At 41.1% G+C, this 19,883-nt stretch overlaps 1 protein-coding gene across 1 annotated transcript in view; it reads right to left on the bottom strand.

The window, feature by feature from the left end:
* Nucleotides 1-9,608: 9,608 nt before the first annotated feature.
* The window catches only part of LOC109935677 (aldehyde oxidase 1), a 113,194-nt gene continuing 102,919 nt past the window's right edge, over nucleotides 9,609-19,883 (bottom strand). Inside the window, exons 30-33 of the mRNA XM_048598682.1 lie at nucleotides 14,340-14,405; nucleotides 12,517-12,705; nucleotides 11,432-11,599; nucleotides 9,609-11,332 (exon numbers count right to left, since the gene is read on the bottom strand). Coding sequence (XP_048454639.1) covers nucleotides 11,285-11,332; nucleotides 11,432-11,599; nucleotides 12,517-12,705; nucleotides 14,340-14,405 — 471 coding nt within the window. The 3' untranslated portion in view covers nucleotides 9,609-11,284. The remainder of the gene's footprint in view (nucleotides 11,333-11,431; nucleotides 11,600-12,516; nucleotides 12,706-14,339; nucleotides 14,406-19,883) is intronic.

Genomic DNA, 19,883 nt, shown 5'->3' with positions numbered 1-19,883 from the left:
GTGTCGGCTCTTGGGGTAGACAAAGTGTCAGATCCCAGGAGTGAAATAGGGCTGGAGGGTCATGATCTGGGGCATTTATAGTTGGAAGGTGTCAGTGGTAAATTGGCGGGGGGGAAGAGAGGGGACAAGATGTCAGTTGAATCGTTACTCAGAAGATACACTAGATTTTTGATAAACTAATGTTTTCTAAGTAACTTTTACCAATTTCTCCAATTGAAATGTGTACTTTCAGACCAGACGTTGGGGAGTTGCCCATCAGAATCTTTAATTTCCCAGGCAATTCCCTCAGAGTCTGCTATGTCAGGAGTTCCACTGGTTGTCCCTGTGCAACTCCCTTCTACACTACAGAAACAATTATCTGACCAGCAGATAATCTGGATCAATATTTTTAATTCTTTCACTCAGTGTGGGCAATGTGTTGTCCTTCCCAAACTGCCCTGGAGAAGGTGGAGGCAAATGACCTTCTTAAGACAACACAGCCTATCTGGTTCAGATACGACCACAGCATTCTTTGGATTAAAGTTCCAGGGTCCTGACCCAGAAATGATGGAAGAACAGTTCACAGTCGGGATGGTATGCAGCTTTGGAGGGAATCCAACAGACAGACAGTGATATTGTGGAAAAGTAGAAATTAACTACTTTATAGGATGAAAAGAAAAGCAGGATATTTTTAAGAAGGTGACAGACATGGAAATACTGATGTTTAGTGGGATTAAGATTCCTTGTACAAAAAAAAGATTAATAATAATCAAATACAACAAGCAATTAAAATCAAAAGATACATCAGCCTTTATTGGAAGAGGTTTGAGTGCAAGATTAAGGAAGTCTCATAACAATTGTACAGGATTTCACAAAGAATGTACCAGGACTACTGCATGCAGTTTTGATTTCCAAGTCTAATCCAGGATAAAAGGTTCTTTGATTAATTACTAGGCTGAGAGGGGATTGTCTGATGTAGTGTAATTCAGTATAAACGATCAGTACTGTCAGGAGTTGAGGTAAGTGAGACCTGATCATATTGAAAGATTTAGGACAAATGCTGACAGCTTGTTTTCCCCTTGCTAAAGTGTCAAGAAATAAAGGATATAATCTCAGGATAAAGGGTAAATCATTTGAGATTGAGATCAGGCTTTACTCCAGGGTTGTGAATCGTTGAAATTCTCTGCCTCAGAAGTTTATGGATTAGTTATTGAGGAATCAAGGCTGAGATCAACAGCCACATCGAGTCATACATGGGGATACGGCAAAAAAGTCGAATTGATTTAAAAGTTCAGACATGATCTTACCAATTTTTAAAAAAAATTTACTCAGGTTTGAATAATTATTGGATCTACTCTTTTTGTACATTTAAAAACAAAGAAAGAACAAAGAACAGTACAACACAACACAAAAACAGGCCCTTCGGCCTATTAAACCTGCACTGACACTTGACGCCTTTTCTAAACTAAAAAGGTTTTGCCTCCAAGCTGTCCATATACTTGCCTATTCATCTGAATGTCAAGATGCCTCTTAAATACTGCTATTTAACAGCTTCTACCACTTCCTCTGGCAGCAGATTCCAGGTACTTACCACCCTCTGTGTAAAGAAACTTTCCACATCTCCTTTAAATTTTCTCCCTTTTACCTTAAACCTATTCCCCCTAGTAATTAACATTTTTATGCTGGGAAAAAGGCACCAACATTCCATTCAATCCATGCCTCTCATAATTTTGTAAACCTCTATCGCGTCATCTCTCAGCCTTTGATGTTCAAGTGAAAACAAACCGATTTTGTCCAATCTCTCCTCATAGCTAATACCTTCCAAAACAGGCAACATGCTGGTAAACCTTTTCTGTACACTCTCTGAAGCCTCCACATCCTTCTGGTATTGTGGCAACCAGAATTGTACACAATATTCCAAATGTGGCCAAACTAAAGTTCTATAAAGCTGCAACACAACTTGCCAAATTTTATTCTCTATGCCCCGGCCAATGAAGGCAAGCATGCCATATGCCTTCTTGACCAATTTACCCACTTGTGTTGCCACTTTCTGGGAACTATGGACCTGTATGTCTAGATCCCTCTGTATGTTAATACTTCTAAGTGTTCTGCCATCTACTGTATACTTCCCTTCTGCACTAGACCTTCCAAAAGGCATCACCTGACATTTATCCAGATTAAATTCCATCTGCCATTCCTCCATTCAAGTGTCAAGTCTATCTTTATCTTGCTGCATCCTCTGGCAATCCTGCCCACTATCTGCAGCTCTCCCAACCTTTGTTTTGTCCACAAATTTACTAATCAGACTACCTGCATTCTCCTTGAAATTATCATATATACATTATATACATATATAATATATATATAAAACAAACAACAGGGGTCCCAGCACTGATCCCTGCAGAACACCACTAGTCACAGATCTCCAGTCAGAAAAACACCCATCCACTACTACTCTGCGTCTTCCATGACCAAGTCAGTTCTGTATCCATCTTACTAGCTCACTGCCGATCCCATGTGATTTCACTTGCCCAATCAGCCTGCCATAGGGACTTTGTCAAACGCCTTGCTAAAGTTCATGTAGACAACATCCACCACCCTACTCTGGTCTATCATCTTTGTCACTTCCTCAAAAAACTCAATCAAGTTTGTGAGACAGGACCACCCCCGCAGAAAACCATGCTGCCTGTCACTGGTAAGTGACTCGTATGCCATACAGGAGCAAATTACTGCTGGAACCTGTCCTAAAAAGAAGAAATGCTGGATATCACAGCGGATCAGGCAGCATCCATGGAGAGAAAGCAAACTAACGTTTCCAGTCTAGTGCTAAGTTACGCCGTTCTTGTTTACTCCCCGTTCTCTGATACTGTTGGCTAACTGGACATTTTTCGAGTGATGATAACTGCTCTGTCCATCTGCACTGACACTACTACTGGTTGTTTCTCAGTGTTTTATTCTCTCCCCGCCCTTGTTCGCACCTCAACTCTGTTAAAGTCCACACTCCCCGTCGATGCCGACCAAGTGGCGCCTTTCTATCCGCCTCCATCAGTTTCCGCGAGGCCGAGACGACCAACCGTTAAGCGCGAGGAACCCACTCAACCCCGCCTCCAAGCGCGCGCCCCTGCATCCTCCTCCCCCCCACCAACCGCCGTTCCCCACTCCCCCCAACACCCCAAACCCGACAAAGCGCGCTGACGCCGCCAGGTCACGCTAGTCACTGAGCTCAAGACCGGGCTCCCACAGTCAGTGATGTTCAGTAGCTATCATGTCTTCTAGTATACAATTACATGTAGATGACATTCTGTTGGTTCTTCGAAGAAGTCTGACCAGTGTACAGTTGATTTGGTTCTGAGCTATCGCTTCTTTTATCATGTGGCCTACATCTATCTCATGGAGAAATTCTTTAGGCATCGATTTCGGCCCAAACATTCTGCGTCCGGCCAGCAGAACACTGTCTTTGAGAAAGATGTCGTTTCTGATAGACTATTATTGCTGGCTGAGTTTGCTGCGTCTTATCAGGCTAAAACTCGGAACACTTGCAGAGAGAACTTAAGTGAGTTTTTGTCCTTGTTGTTCTCATTTGCAATTGTTTCAATGGCATTACATTCACCAGATGATGGATCTTTCCATCTTCTATCTCACGTTTCTCACATAGCAACAAACAAAATAGGATATCTGCTGGCACTTTTTCTCTTGCTGGCTTGCATTTCAAGGTGAAATGGTGACTTTAAAGCCTCATGGTTGACATCTGTATTCCTTTTGGTCCTGTATGTAGGTTTCGCTTACAGATGGTTGGTAATCACTCTCCACCATGAATTTCATCCCATAGCAAAATGCATGGAATTGCTCAAATCCAAAAGGTCTTTATTATTGTTGGTATATCTGGTCACAGTTGTTGGGTGCAAATGCTGTTGGGTTTCCATCTTCTACCAAAGACAGGGAATAGTCCTGGTACAAACATTTGCTTGCAGAATAACATGAGAACAGAAAGAAACTTATGATAGCTTTGTCCCCTTGCTTACTTCTTTGAGTTAGTTAAAACCCTTGTCATGTGACTCTGAGCATTGGAATGTCATCTTATCCCATCAGCTCCCCTTTGAGTTTTCTTCTTCTCCTCCCATTATACATTAATGCTGTCTCATTCATCCATATATCTATTTAGGTACATAAGAACAAGAGTTGGCCATTCAGTCTACTAAGCCTGTTCAGCCATTGAATGAGATCATGGCTGACTCATGGTGTGCTAACCTCCAAGGCCCATTGTCTTTTAATACCTTTACTGTACAAAATCTTATCTGTCTTAGATTTAGAATCAATAGCTAGCAGCAACTGCTGTTTGTCAGACAGAATTCCAAACCTCTACCAGAAGTGCTTCCTAACATCTGAATGATCTGGCCCGAATCTTTAGATTATGCCTCCTAGTTCTAGAATCCTCAACCAGTGGAAATAGTTTATATGTATGTCTTTTGCTGTTACTATATTGAAGGCTTTGATCAGATCACCCCTTAACCTTCTAAATTCTGGAGAAAATAGGCCTACTTTGTGTAACTTCTCCTCTTAACTCCTGAAATCCAGGTATCATTCTTGTAACTCTACATTGTACTCCCTCCCAAAGCCATTATATCCTTCCCAAAGGTGTGGTACCCAGATTTGCTCACAGTACTCCAAGTGGGGTCTAACCAAGGTTTTGTATAGCTTTGTTTATACTCAAGTCCTCTAGATAAAAAGGCCAGCTTGTCATTAGCTTTCTTGATTAATTTCTATATCTGTTTGTGGTATTTTAAAGGTCTATGCATCTGAACTCCCAAGTTTCTTAGGACATCCACTGTATTTGACATTATACTATCTAGAAAGTACCCTATATTTATCCTTTTTAAGTTCAAAATGAATAACCTCACAATTGCTTACATTGAACTTGACTACCAGTTTTGCCATTTCACCTAGTCTATCAATATCCCTTTGTAATTTTATACCATCAATTACTTTGTCTACAATGCCACCTAACTTTGTCATCAACGAATTTAGATACTTGACTTTCTATGCCATTATTCAAGTTGTTAATAATGTGAATAATTGAGGCCCTAACACACATCCATGTGGGACCACTGGTCACATCCTGCCAATTTGAGTACCTAACTATTATTCCTACTTTCTGTCACCTACAATACAACCAATTCCCAAGCCACGTCAGTAATTTGCCCTCAATTCCTTGGGCTTTTACCTTAATTAACAAACTGTTATGTGGGACTTTTTCAAAAGCCTTCTGGAACATCCATAGACAATCCTCTGTCCATTACTAGTCATTTCTTCAAAAAATTCAATGAGGTTTGTTAGGCATGACCTACCTGTCAAGAATTCATGCCAGTCCTTTCTGATTAACTGAAAAGTTTGGGGTGTACAGTTACCCTAACCTTGATTATAGACTCTGAACAAGTTCCTCATCACAGATGGTTGGCTAACTGGCCTGTAATTCCCCAGTTTTCCTCTTTCACCCTCTTAAAATGTGGAGTGAACTTGCAATTTTCCCATCCAGAGGGACAACTCCTAAATCTAAGGGACTTTGTGAATGCCTTAACTGTAATCTTTCATGTGCTCCCGTACTTCCTTTAACACCTTCAGGTGGAAACTGTCAGTTCCCGGGGATTTGTCACTCTGTAATTCCAATAATTTCCTCATTACCAATATTTTACTTGCGTTACTTTTATTCAATCCCTGTCCCTGATCCACTATTAATTTCCTCCAGACTTCTGGCAAGCTATCCTCCTTTTCCACTGCAAGTAATTATTCAACATATCTGCCATTTCCCTATTGTCATTGACAGTATCCTCACTTTCGGTCTTTAGTGGGCCAACACTGCTCTTGACCACCTGCTTTCCCCTTATGTAATGTAAAATTTCGTATTGATTTTGATGACACTTGCAAGTTTCCTTTCCTAATCCCCTTTAGAAGATCTTACAAGATGCTTTATGACCCTTTGCTGGTGTTTGTATCTTTCTCTTTCAACAGGATCTGTACTGGTATTTTTTGCACTTTTGTAAGCCCTTTCTTAGTTTTATGCAGACCCTCTCTTTAATTGTCCAATGCTGTTTTTCTCTGTGAAGTGGAGTTTTTACCTCTCAGGTATATAAACTGATTTTTGTATTGCATTAAATGTTTCTTTCAACAATTCTAAGCAAACTGTTTATCTGTTGTTTTACCCATTCGCAGATTGTCCCAGTTTATTGTGGATAGTCTCAGTCTCATTAAAGTCAGCCTTACCACACAAATTGGTGCTATGTCTCATATCAAAAGGAATACCCAAAAATTCTATAAGGAAATCAATGATCTTCAATGCTCCACAGGGCTAAATGCCACCATCTTCTCTACATTAGCTCACACACAGGACCAGCACCTACACTGACTCTGCCATTGCACACACATCTCACCAATGCTCATGGACTAAACTCTCACTCTCCATGCATCATATCCTCTCCATGATTCTCCCATTATCCCCCAAGATCATCTCTACTTAGTCACAATGTCTTATAGCTCTTTATCTCTTCTCCCACTGCCCACCATGATCTTTTCTCCTCTTAGTTAGATCTTTCACGTGACTTTGTACTTCTCAGACAAATTCTAATGTTATCAGCTTGGGTTTCATGCCAAGATTCCCATAATCCCCATTTGTCAGTCACCCCTTACATTGAGAATCTGATATTTTTCTTCCTGTAACCCTAACTCTATCGCTTTGCTACCTTTCTCACCATCACTCATGCCATATTAGGAGCAAAAAATTCTGCTCCATCTCTTTTTAATTTAAACAACTAATACAATTTGTGGTCTATGGCTGTAATCCAATTAGATAATGTGATTTGAATTTAGCTTTCAACATTGTTCAAGGAAACTTGTAATTCAAAGCTTATCCCAAATCTTGGCAAAATAGTAAATCCAACTGAGAATACTGAAACCATCTTCACACTTGCATGTGACTTAGATGTTCAGTTAATAGTGTTAATAATTCAAAATGCCAAATTTCCAGATTGCAAAGCAGATATTTACATAGTTTAAATCAGTTAAAATCCAAAAACTCAACTCAGGGACCTTAGAAATAATAAACGTGTATATATAAACATTCTGTGCTAAGAAAAACTGATTAAAATGTTTCATGCTTAAGGGTGGCAAGGTGGAGCAGTGGTTAGCACTGCTGCCTCACAGTGCCAGAGACCCAGGATCAATTCCAGCCTTGGGTCACTGTCTGTGTGGAGTTTGCACGTTCTCCCCATGTCTGCGTGGGTTTCCTCTGGGTGCTCTGGTTTCTTCCCACAGCCTAAATATGTGCAGGTTCAGTGGATTAGCTGTGCTAAATTTCCCTGTTGTGTCCAAGGATGTGTAGGTTAGGGAGATTAGCCATGGTAAATGTGGGGTTACAGGAATGAAGTGGATTTGGGTGGGATGCTGTTTGGAGAGTCGGTGCCGACTCAGTGGGCTGAATAGCTTCTATGTGCGCTGTAGGATATTATGATTCCTTCCCTAAAGGACATTAGTGTACCAGATGGGTTTTTCCGACAATTGACAATGGATTCATGATCATCATTAGATTCTTAATTCCAGATATTGATGACCATGAATCCATTGTCAATTGTCAGAAAAACCCATCTGGTTCACTAATGTCCTTTAGGGAAGGAAACTGCCATCCTTACCTGGTCTGGCCTACATCTGACTCCAGACCCACAGCAATGTGGTTGACTCTTAACTGCCCTCTGGGCAATTAGGGATGGGCAATAAATGCTGCCTAGCCAGCAACAGCCTCATCCCGTGAATGAATAAAGAAAAAAAATCAGTATCAAGGAGAAGATTGCACAGGGTTGTTATTTCTAGGAACACTGCTGTCAAAGTACACTTCTGACTTCTTTATGAGATGGACTTTCAAACAAAAGAAATGTTGGTACTTCTTAAACATTCATAGTCAGGAAACCTCTTTTCACTTTCTGTAATTATTCCACTCATGTTTCAGTTCTCACGGCAGAGAATCAACAGCTTTCATTCGCTTCAGTGCCAGTTCTCATGTCCAAGTTTATTTGCTATTGCCCTTTGAAACAAGTCTCTTTCTAAACTGATGCTTGTAACTTCGCTTGTAACTTTGCTGCCTGGTCAGTCAGCTATGAAGGTTCACTGCTATGGTTGTTTTGATGAACTCTAGAGCGAGCCGTTCTCAGATCTCCCACGTGGCCTGTCTGAAAACTTCTGCTCTCTTTTTCCTCCTGTTTAAAGTATCATTGTTTTTGTTTTATTTTTAAATGTTTCAAAAACAAAGCAAAAACATATAACAACAGTAAATTACTGCTCTAAGAAATCGAGGAAATCAGCTCCAGTGCTGAAAAGCCTCAAAAAAAAGGAGCAGCTCTTACAGTCACAATTCACTCCCATCCACTATTTTGGAATTCCTTGGTTGAGAAAAAAGCAGGTTGAGACAGTGGGATTGAGTGAATCCCTCCCGGAGTATAAGGGCAGTAGGAATGTACTCAAGAGGGAAATCAGAAGGGCAAAAAGGGAACATGAGATCGCTTTGGCAAATAAGGTTAAGGAGAATCCAAAGAGATTCTACAAATACGTTAAAAGCAAAACAGTAACTAGGGAGAGAATAGGACCCCTTAAAGATCATCAAAGTTGTGTGTGTGTGGAACCGCAGGAGATGGGTGAGATACTAAATGAGTATTTCATGTCAATATTTACTGTGGAGAAGGATATGGAAGCTAGAAGACTTCCAGAAATAAAATGTGATTCCTTGAAAGTGTCCATATTTCAGAGGAGGTGATGCTGGTCATCCTTTTTAAAGATGATACACTTGAATTTGTTTTACTTTAAATGTGTAAACAAAATAGAGTCATAGAGCTGTATAGCATGGAAACAGACCCTTCGGTCCAACTTGTCCATGCCGATCAGATATCCTAAATTAATCTGGTCCCATTTGCCAGCATTTGGCCCATATCCCTCTAAACCCTTCCTATTCATATATCCATCCAGATGCCCTTTAAATGTTGTAATTGTACCAGCTTCCACCACTTCCTCTGGCAGCTCATTCCATACACAGGTGTTTAATGTTATGAATTTCAGTTTAAAGTTGTTTCCTACATAATTTCTGTGTGGTCTGCCTTCTCTTGAAAACTTTCCCCATGTTTATGCTTCCATATTCAATTCTCCTGGCCTTCCTTCTGTTCATGCCCCTGCCCTCAGTACCTCTTTAACCACTCCTATCATTGAAAGTCTTAAGCTTTAAAGTGCTTGCCTTCAGACCTCAGCTGTGTATATTTTCTGTTACCTACTACTCATAGTATGGAATTAAGATCTGGGCTCCACCTAATCATAAAATCCCTACTGTGTGGAAGCAGGCCATTCAGCCCATTGAGTCCACACTAACCCTTTGAAAAGCACCCCACCTAGACCACAATTTAAAGTGGGTATGTCCTAACCCTATCATCAAAAATATTGTGATTGTACCCCAAATCTGATACTAGGAAGATTGATCTAAGCATTCCTTGTATGAGGGAATCCACTCCTGGTCTTCACGCATTGGGAACGAGTGATGCTGAAAATTAATAATAAAGAAAAGGCTACAGACACAGCAAACAGTAGTCTGTGAGAACAAAAACTGTATTTCAGTCTTTTATTAGGGCACTGAACATACGCAATTATCCAAATTAACACAGCAAGTAGAATAACATGCTAGAAATGGTGTGCTGAAATATGTATAATGTATGTTATATTTTGGAAATTTTTTGGAAAAAGATGGGTTTTGGTTAGCCCAAGGTGTTTTGTTTTGGAAAAAAAAAGGTCAGTAAGTCATTTGGACAGTGACTAAATACATAATTTTGTAAGAAGGCATATGACTTCAGCCAAGATCAGCAAACCTCAAGGTGTTAATGTATAAAATGTTTACACTTGGGTTTATGATAAGCAGAGCAAACACATTAAGGCAATTTGTTTAATTTTGATTTCAGAACAGAAAGTTCAAAGTTAATTCACAAAAATCTGCAGTTTAGTTTCAGAAGATAGTATCATTTCTGTGAGCAGTGGAAATAAGTATTTTCCTATTCAGATCAAGGGAATCAGCCACCTCAGTAGAAGTGATTTATTGTTTATGAAGCTTCCAAAAAGGGAGACTTTGAATAGAAATAGAACATGATACCAAATTAAACTAATTCCTTCTGTCTGCCCATGGTCCATATTCCTCCATCCCTTGCATATTCATGTGTCTGTCTAAAAGCCCCTTAAACACCCCTATCGTATCTGCATCCGCCACTAACCCTGGCAGCACGTTTTGGGCACCTACCACTCTCCATGTAAGCAAAACTTTCCCCTCACCTCTCCTTTGAACTTTCCCCTCTTACTTTAAATGCAGGCCCTCTGGTATTAGACATTTCAACTCTGGGAAAATGATTCTGATTGTCAACTCTATGTCTCTTGTAATTTTATAGACTCCTATCAGGTGTCCCCTCAGCCTCCGTCGCTCCACAGAAAACAACCTGAGTTTGTCGAACCTCTTCCTATAGCTCATACCCTCACATTCCAGGCAGCATCCTGATAAACCTCTTTTGCAGCATCTTCAAAGCCTCCACATCCTTCCTGTAGTGTGGCAACCAGAACTGAATGCAATACTTGAAATGTGCCCTAACCAAAGTTTTATAAAGCTGCAAGATCACTTCCTGACTCTTGTAATCAATGCCCCAACTAATAAAGGCAAGCCTACCATAAGCTTTCTTTACCTCCCAATCTACTTGCGTGGCCACTTTCAGGGAGCTATGGAATAGGAACCCGAGATCCTACCATTTACTGGATACTTTTCCTTAATATTTGATCTCCCAAAGTGCAAAACCTTGCATTTGCCCAGATTAAACTCCATCTTCAAGATGTTCGAACTGAAAAAGTTTAGGCCATCAGCATTGTAAGAGATCCACAATAGCAGACTTGGAAAGCATTTTGAAATTATTTCTACAGTCAAGAAAAAGAAACTGGAAACTCACCACCACATTAACTAACTGCAAAAGTTAGATATGATTATACAAAACCAAGTTTCATCCTAGGAGCTGATTGTCCAGTAACAGCATCAGCAGGGATCAAAGTAATGGGCTCATACATTGTTGACCATGATAATGTGTTACATATTAATTTATTTTAATTCAGAAGTATTAATCTGAAAGCTGATGATATAATGCCTGATTTCTATTGCTTGTGTATCAAATTGATACACTCACTACATTTAAGGAATTACAATGCACTGTTTGACACAGCACTTGATGTGCTGGCTGATGACTATCTTCAGTATCTTTCACACAACAATGGCCCATGGAGTGGATTCAGGCACACAGTCTGGAACCTATAAAGAGAAATGACAACCATACTGGAACATATAGCAAGAAACAAGTATGTACCATCAATTAAAAATCAGTGATTAAACAAAAAGTACGCGCCTTACCATCTCAGTGAACTGATCAATGCATGCCATGCGAATCTGTGCGGGTGTGGAAGGACTGTTCAAAGTGAAACTCCCTGTTAAACCAATCTCTCTTCTTGCTGCTGCAATCGCATCCTTAATGGCATAAAACACAGAGCAACCAGCAAGCACAGCTGCTTCACTGATCCCCTGGAATTGGGACAGGAATAAAAATGGCATATGAAGCTGTCAACTAAAACTACTACTTCTCTCTTCAAATGAGATAATTTCCCCTCTGATGTGAGAAAATAGGTAATTCAGTGCTCACCCAAATAGCCATCTGTTATTTTTGAGCTTGGAGTCAGCAGCCTGTTTGACAATGGGACTGTGCATTTGGTCATTTGCTGGCCCAGCAGACATATGCACTACAGAGCTGGATTTTACATTTCTTGGCAGGGTGAGAGAGGTAGAGCAGAAGCTGTCATTCTCGCTCCTGCTGTTTCAGTACAATATACCAACCTCCAAATGGCCAATTGAAAACCCCTTTGCAGGAAGGCTACAAATTAGTGGCATGAAGCGGATGTCTGCACCCGATCAGACTGAGATGTTAGGTGTGAAAGGGGTCATGTTATGAACTTGGTCATGCTCATCAAATTAAAGGCCCCTTTCCCACTTCATCTCTCTTTAGTTCTAAGCCAGAATTAAAACAATAAATGAAGTCAAAAACGTACAAACATTTCCACTTTCAACCATGGTCCCATTGGCAGGATTTTGGGTCAAAGACTCACGGTGAACTTGAAACTCTAAACTCTGCTTCTTTCTCCTCAGATGCTGCCAGACCCTTTGAATCTTTCCAACACTGGTTTTATTTCAGTTATCCAGCTTAAGCAATATTTTCCTTCTATCGATTGCCTATGAATTGTTTACTTCAAAATAGCAGACAGGCTTCCAATGCCCTCATCAATATCAAAGATTGGTGTGTTGATATTTTATAAATGTGCAGGGGAATGCCCACCAGATCTGAAGTTTAACGTTCTAGTCATGGTCTTTATGTCTCTATACATTCCCATGTCACCTTATCTGACAGACTACCAGCCCAATCATCCTAGTTTAGATCTGGAACTTACTTTGGAAGAGTAGATGGCTTTTGGATTTTGTGATCTTGGTAACAATGACACATTCAGCTGTTCTGGAATGTCACAAACAGCAGGGATCTTGTACTGGGTTGGTCCTCGAGTGTAGAGCACCCCTTTAGGAGAATATTTTAGCTCTTCCATAGTGAAAAGCCCAAGTCCCTGGGTAAAAGCACCTTCAATCTGTAAAACAGTGAAGGGAGTGATTATCAATTTGAATATGAAGGACCACATCAATTAATAATCAGTTTTACTCAACCATAAAGAAAGACCAATGTGCAATTTTTGCATACTCGGGATGGCTCAAAGGTACGTTATAGTCATTGGAGTACTCTTGAGTTCAGAAGTCACTGTTGTCATGTAGGAACCACAGCAGCTAACTTGCACCCCCAACAGAACTGCATCAGTTGAGTGCTGCACTGGAATGTCAGCTTAGGTTTTGTGATCAAGTTTCCGGAGACAACCTCGAATTTGTAAACTTCCACTAAAAGGCAGACAAATGCTGTTATTTTAGCCAAGAAGTTGATTCACTGCTGTCTCAGTTATGTGGTCATTAGAAGCCTTCAGTTTTAACTCACTAATGTGGATTATGAGAAAGTATTCAACATAGCCAAGCCTGATCCTGACATCCATGTGCACTAGCCACAGGAATCCCGCTCCACTGACTTCCTCAATTCAGTGCACTATGAGCAAAGATAGAACTTCCAGATTGTGTCCTGGCTCAACCAATACCAGGGGTGGAGTTTACGTTGCACTGGGATAACTGCTAGGTGCATACCCCATTCATTCCATGTGGACATCTCAGTTTCACTCATAAAAAGCCCAAATTTAAGAAGCTGGAATGGTACTCTAATGAATGCTCCAACACAATGGCTCACAAAGCAATGGAACACTGCTCAATACTTGACATTCCTTTCTTCATCAATGATCTGGCAATCGGACATTTGCCAATGGAAGAGGACACATAATTACAAAATGGCATAATGTGCTGGAATATTGCACAGTGGTTCCAGAGTTAACAGACCTACTCAAATGGCTTCCCCTTCCTTTCTCTCACTGCAAGATCATGAGGAGGATCTGAAACATCACTAAATCTAAGTTCTGATACATCTGGGAAGACCAATGAGATGCAGAATGCAGATTCTGTTGAAGAGAGTCTCATTTAAAAACGATCACTGACTACAGAAGTACTGATGCCAGGGCAGATCCATATATCCACTTAATGCTAAGGAAACTCTTTTGGGAAAAGAATTCTTTACAGTTTGGTGAAGATGCCCAAATGGAATGGGATGGGATTTATTGGGGATGAAAGCAGCAGCCCCTCTGTAATATACCTTTGTCATTCATTGTTTGTATTTAGTTTCTCACTGCTTCTCAACTGATCACTGAGAGAAAGTTGTTAAACAATTTAAACAATCCAGTCTGACAAGCTAAAGTTCAGAAATATTTGAGAAACCCAAATAACTCATAAACCGTACTATAGCATTTTGGGGGCAGAATCATGGAAGATACAAAATTTAATAAATCAACAATTGTTATTCCTGTTTTATAAAGTTTTATGTTTCAGGTAAATACTTATATTTGTTGTGTTTTCTGTTCACATACTTGTCATTCCATAATCCAGGATTCTGAAATCCAGAAATTACTCAATCTCAATCATTCTTTACTGTCAAATATTGTGTACCTGCTGTCCACAAGCTGGGGCTCCATAGCCAATAACCTTGGCAGTGTCCAGCACAGAAATTTTCGTACCAAAACAGGAGGTGGATGCATTCTTTTGTTATCTTCCCCTCCTTCAATCAGATTATATGACCTACCTGTCCAATATCCACAGCCGGGTTTATGCTGCATCCTGCATCAATCACAATGTCTGTCCTGATATTCTGCCAAGCAAGAAGACACAATGTCAGTGTGCTACACTGAGTAATGACTCTGGAGACTATAGTCCAAATCTCCTGGAGAGCATAAGACCCTTAATCTCAAGCATATGTTGGACCCACATCGGGTGCTATTATTTTGAGGGCTCTTGTATGGCAGTGCCTCTCCCTATGGGCCAGAAGGTTCAAATCCCACCTGTTCCTGAGGCATGTTATAAGATGTCTGAACACGTTGAAGGGGGTGGACAGGTAGTTTTGGAGGAGCTCTTTGTGGGCCTGCGATAAGATCTGGCTAAGGTTACCATCAACAGGTCCAGGCAGTATGCAGTGGAGGATATTGTAATTCCCAACTACCTACTTCTCTTCCGTAGCTATGTTCATGCCCTGGTATCCTTGAACAGAGAGTATGCAATGTCCACCAGCACCTTCAAGGCTTTTAAAGAAATGTGGGCATTGCGGAAGCTGCAATGTATTATCTCCCCCTCCAACTCCATTTTGATTCAGTTCCCTCCCTTGATTCCCCACCTTTTTTTCTTTTTTTGTTATCATGACACTGCGCTGGTTGGGATTGTGTGTTAATTGTTATTTGTTAATGAATTAATCAGGTTATGTGGTGATCAGTTTCTGTCAAAGTAAAAGAAAATGTGCTGGGGTGGTTTTACCTCTGAGTGAGGAGGTCTTGCTCTAGAGGTATGTCATAGCATATTGGACCAGGTTGATGTGTTTTTAAAAAAAAAAGGCTGGCTTGCTAGACAATATCACCCCAATCACTTACTTCCTGCTGATTCCTGGACTTTAAATAGGTTTTTGACTTTACCTAAAATCAAAGATAGCAAAACCTCCAAATGAAAACTCAAATATTCAAGTCGGGCATGGTCACTTGCAACCATGTTTCCACAATGTTCATACACATTTATTTATATCTGTGGTAATAATTAATCTATTTTGTTATGATTGCTGAGCACATTTAGGTACAAAACCTTTAACACTGACTGCTTACCATTTTTGCAATCCTTTGGCTTTATCTACTGGCATATTCTTAAATTTGTACTCTGTTGCTTCATGTCATACACTGCTTATCAATACCTAAATTGCTACCTACTTTGTTAGCTTGTTTTCCTTCAATTTAACACATCTCCTCTCAACTGTTCTCTTCACCTGTACTTAGTTTAAAGCCCTTTCTACCACCCTTATTATAAGAATCGACAGTACACTGGTCCCAACACAACTCAGGTGAAGTCCCAACAGTACAACTTCCATTTCCCTTTCTGAAGGGTCTAGGCCCAAAACGTCAGCCTTCCTGCTCCTCTGATGCTGCTTGGCCTGCTTTGTTCATCCAGCTCTACACCTTGTTATCTCTTCCATTTCCCTTATATTGGTGACAGTATCCCAATAATCGAAACGCATTTCTCCCACTAGTAACATATTCATCTCTCTGATTTTAACTACCTTTTGCCAATTTGCTCATGGCTTGTATAATCAGAGATTATTCTCTTTGGTTTTTTTTTAAACTTAGCTCCTATCTACTCATAGTCTCTAAGCAAAACTTCTTTCGTAGTTCTACCAGTGTTGTTTGAACCCCACATGTCCTGGGACAACTGGATCCTCTTTTATCCCCCACTACCCTTAGTCCCAACCTGCAAGTTATTCAAGCCCCGAGCAGATATCCTAAAATCTAGCTTCTGGCAGACAACACAGCTGTCTGGTCTCTCGCTCTTGGCTACAGAGAACAGTACTATCCCCCTAGCTATACTCTCCCAGCTACTACAACATTCCAATTCACTTCCTGACGCCTTGAATTCTTCCTGTCCCACAGTGCCTTGCTAGTTCACTCATCCACTTGGCAGCTCCTGCTGCCATCATTTCAAGCTGCAAGAACATTAAACCTTTTGGATAGCAGCAAGGGCTGAGGCTCCTCCACTATTCCCTTCTCAATCACAGACACACCCTCCTGTCCCTGACCATATCAGACAGCCCCAGCCAAACGGTATTACTGCCTTCTGGAATAATGTGTCTAGATAATTTAACCCCACCCCAGTGCATTACAATGTCTATAACGTGGACTCTGGTTCACCAACTGTAAGCTGAAGCTCCTTGAGCAACAAACAGTTACTACGGATGTGGTCGCTTTGGATCAGACCAGCATCCATCATTCTCACATACTGCAACCACACACATCACCTGCTCTGCCACCTACATTTGATTAATTATTTTATTTTCATCTTCATTTATTATAATCAAAAATCCTAATCCTGATAAGTTTTACTTGTGCTGGTAAACTTTACTGTACAAACTAAATCTCCCAATTACAAATTAATTAAGTGGATTTTGAAATGAGAAATACTCACCAAAAAAATATTTATCTGTTTTCCTGTGATATCACACATTAATTCTTCTCAGATCTGCTCTGGAACCACAAAGCTCCCCCTCACTCCGTTTTATGACTGTCTTTGTCTCTATCACTGTTGCGTTTTACTCCCTTCAAGTGGTTTTATGAGTTCTTTCTACTGCTGCTGTATCTCCTCCTGTTATGCTTTTTTTCATACGGACTCTCTCACGCTGCTGTTCTCTCCTCACCTCAGTGTTTTTCAACACTCCACTGTCCTGTCTTGCTGCTGCTCTATCCTATTCGAACATTATTTTGTGGACTCTCTCGGTCTCCAATACTGCTCATCCCACCTTTCTTGCTGCTTTACATGTTTTCTGTCTTTCACACACAGTGCTGTTTCTTCCCCTCACACTGCTTTATATACTCTTGTGCTCTCACTTTCTCTCTTTCACAGCTGCTCTCTCCTCATACGGTTTTATAGGCTCTCGCACTCTGTCTCTCTCTCTCTCGCTTCACCTGACTGTTAATCAGAGTTGACATTGTACATGCTGAGAGGATAGGTTTCATTTAACAGTATGTGGGGGCAGGGAAGAGAAAGTGTTTAGACCCCCTCTTTATAAGGAGTGTCCTGCAGAGAGGGCATTCCACAGGTGGCATTAACAAGGGCAGGGTGGGACACCCCTTACTGGGGAACCAATTTGATTGGCTAGCAGCACAAGCAGTCCCAGTACCAGAGTTTGATGGTGGGTGTTGCTAGGACTGCAGGTAGGTATGACAATACTTTGGCTTTAAGATGTGTATTTTGTCCTGTTTTATTTTTGGAAGTGAGGTTTTGAGCCAGAGATGTCGAGTTGTCTCTTCTAAGCCAATTAAGTAAACATCTTGTGAGGCCCTTTTTTTTAAAGTTAGGACAATAGAAGAAGCATGAACGGGTGGAGTCAGGCTCCCACAGAACCAGACTTTTAGTTTAGCTTTCAGTTGTTGGAGTTCGAAGTTGGCTGTGGAAGCTGCTGTACATCTCTCTCAGCCGCAGCAAAATAGCTGGGGTTCTCTCTCTCTCTCCACCAGAATTTTCTCTTGGTGTTCTTTTCTTCTGGATTGGAGAAACACTGCATGTGACACACTCTGTTTGCCAAGGGTGTGTTCGTGAGATGTCACTATATTGGAACAGTTGCTGTTTAGTGGTTAAATAATCTATTATTCTGTTAAGTCATCCAATACAGTTGAAGTTACACCAATTCTTCTTTCTTTTGTTTGTGTTTTAACTGGGTATAAGAATAAAGTGTGTTTTGCTTAAAGCCAATTGCATTACCATTGAAATTGCATCAGGAATACAGCACTTTACACTTGCCTATAAATAAGATAAAAGTTAGGGTCTAGGCAATCTCTTTGGTATATTTGAAAGGGGTTAGATCTGGTCCATAGCACAGGCTTTTATGGAAGGCAGCAATGGATCCTGGACCAAAGTACAGCAGGATCATTAGATGGGGAGGCACATAGGGATAGGAATGGCATGAGGGTGATTGGGGGATAGTGATGGGTTTTAGAGAGCAGTTGGGTACGTTACAGAGTGTCACAAGGCATGAAGCAAACCCCCTGGAAAACAGTAACCTTCTTTAGGGAGGCATGGTGGCTCAGAGGTTAGTACTGCTGCCTCACAGCACCAGGAACCCAGGTTCAATTCCACCCTCAGGCAACTGTCTGTGTGGAGTTTGCACATTCTCCCTGTGTCTGCATGGGTTTCCTCCCACAGTCCAAAGATATGCAAGCTAGATGGATTGGCCATGCTAAATTGCCCATAGCATTCAGGGATGTGTAGATTAGGGGGATGGGTCTGGGTGGGATGCTCTGAGGGTTGGTGTGGACTTGTTGGGCTGAAGGGTTTGTTTCCACACTGTAGGGATTCTATGGTTATTCCCTGTCCTATGAAGAACTTTTTTATCCTAAAGAAATAGGCTGTTTATTCACACCTGACTGACACTGTAATGAATTGTATCATAGGGATCAGTTGAGATTTTAGTGTTCAATCACTCTGTATCATGGGGGTGAACTTGGGGTGAGTGTATAGGTGATAGACCGGGCAGTATGAACACCACTACTCCTTCCCTCCCCCCCTCCATACACACACACACACACACACAACTTAAAGCAGCCTTGGTGAGGTCCATAAAGTTCATGGGGGAGTGTAGAACTATGGGGTGCAGTTTCAAATTAAGGAAACTCCCATTTAAGATAGTGGTGAGGACAAATCTCTTCTTGAAGGGTTATTAGTCATTAGAGAGATGACACAAAGATAGGTGGAGGGACAGGCAGTGTTGACAGGAAATGGGAAGGAGTTGGACAGGCTAAGAGAGTGAGCAGTACAAGATAGAATACAACGTGGGAAAGTGTGAGGTCATGCACTTTGGTAAGGAGAATAGAGGCACAGATTATTTTCTAAATGGGGACTTAGGAGTCATTGTTCAGGACTCCCTTAAGGTTCACACGCAGGTTCAGCTAGCAGTTAAGAAGGCAAATGCAGTGTTAGCATTCATTTCAAGCGGATTAGAATACAAGAGCAGGTATGTACTGCTGAGGTTGGAAAAGGCTCTGGTCAGCCCGCATTTGCAATATTTAGAATTAGAATTAGCTTTATTGTCATGCATACTCAAAGGAGTACAGTGAAAAGTTTACAAGTCGCCATTTACAGCGCCATCTTTAGTACAAAAGTACTTAGTTACAAATTTTTCAGTAATAGTTCTTAGGGGAAAAAATAGAAGAATAAAGAAATAAAAAGTCCAGTAGTGAAGATTGTAGAAATAGAATAGAAAATAGAGAAATAAAAATTTCAGAACAACAGTCCTTCCAACGCAGATCATGCTGGCATCTAGCTTCCAGTCCATGCTAGGCCTCCACTCCAGACTGCGGACTTCACCTCAAGATTCTCCAGGCCGGGAGACTACTCAAGACCAGAGGTCCACGCTGGTCTGCTGAGAGACTGCCATACCAGTCTGAGGGAACTCCTCACCACACTGGGAGGCCACCACGCCAGGCTGAGAAGACAGCACACGGGGTCTTCACTGAGGCTGGGAGTCGCCACATCAAGCCAACAGAATACCTCGCTGGGTCTCCGCCGAAGTCATCAGTCCAAGGCCAAGAGTCGAAGACCACGCTGA

Source organism: Rhincodon typus, chromosome 7, assembly GCF_021869965.1.
Source record: "Rhincodon typus isolate 14 chromosome 7, sRhiTyp1.1, whole genome shotgun sequence".
Taxonomy (NCBI): Eukaryota; Metazoa; Chordata; class Chondrichthyes; order Orectolobiformes; family Rhincodontidae; genus Rhincodon; species Rhincodon typus.
This window is presented reverse-complemented; position numbering and strand designations above follow the sequence as displayed.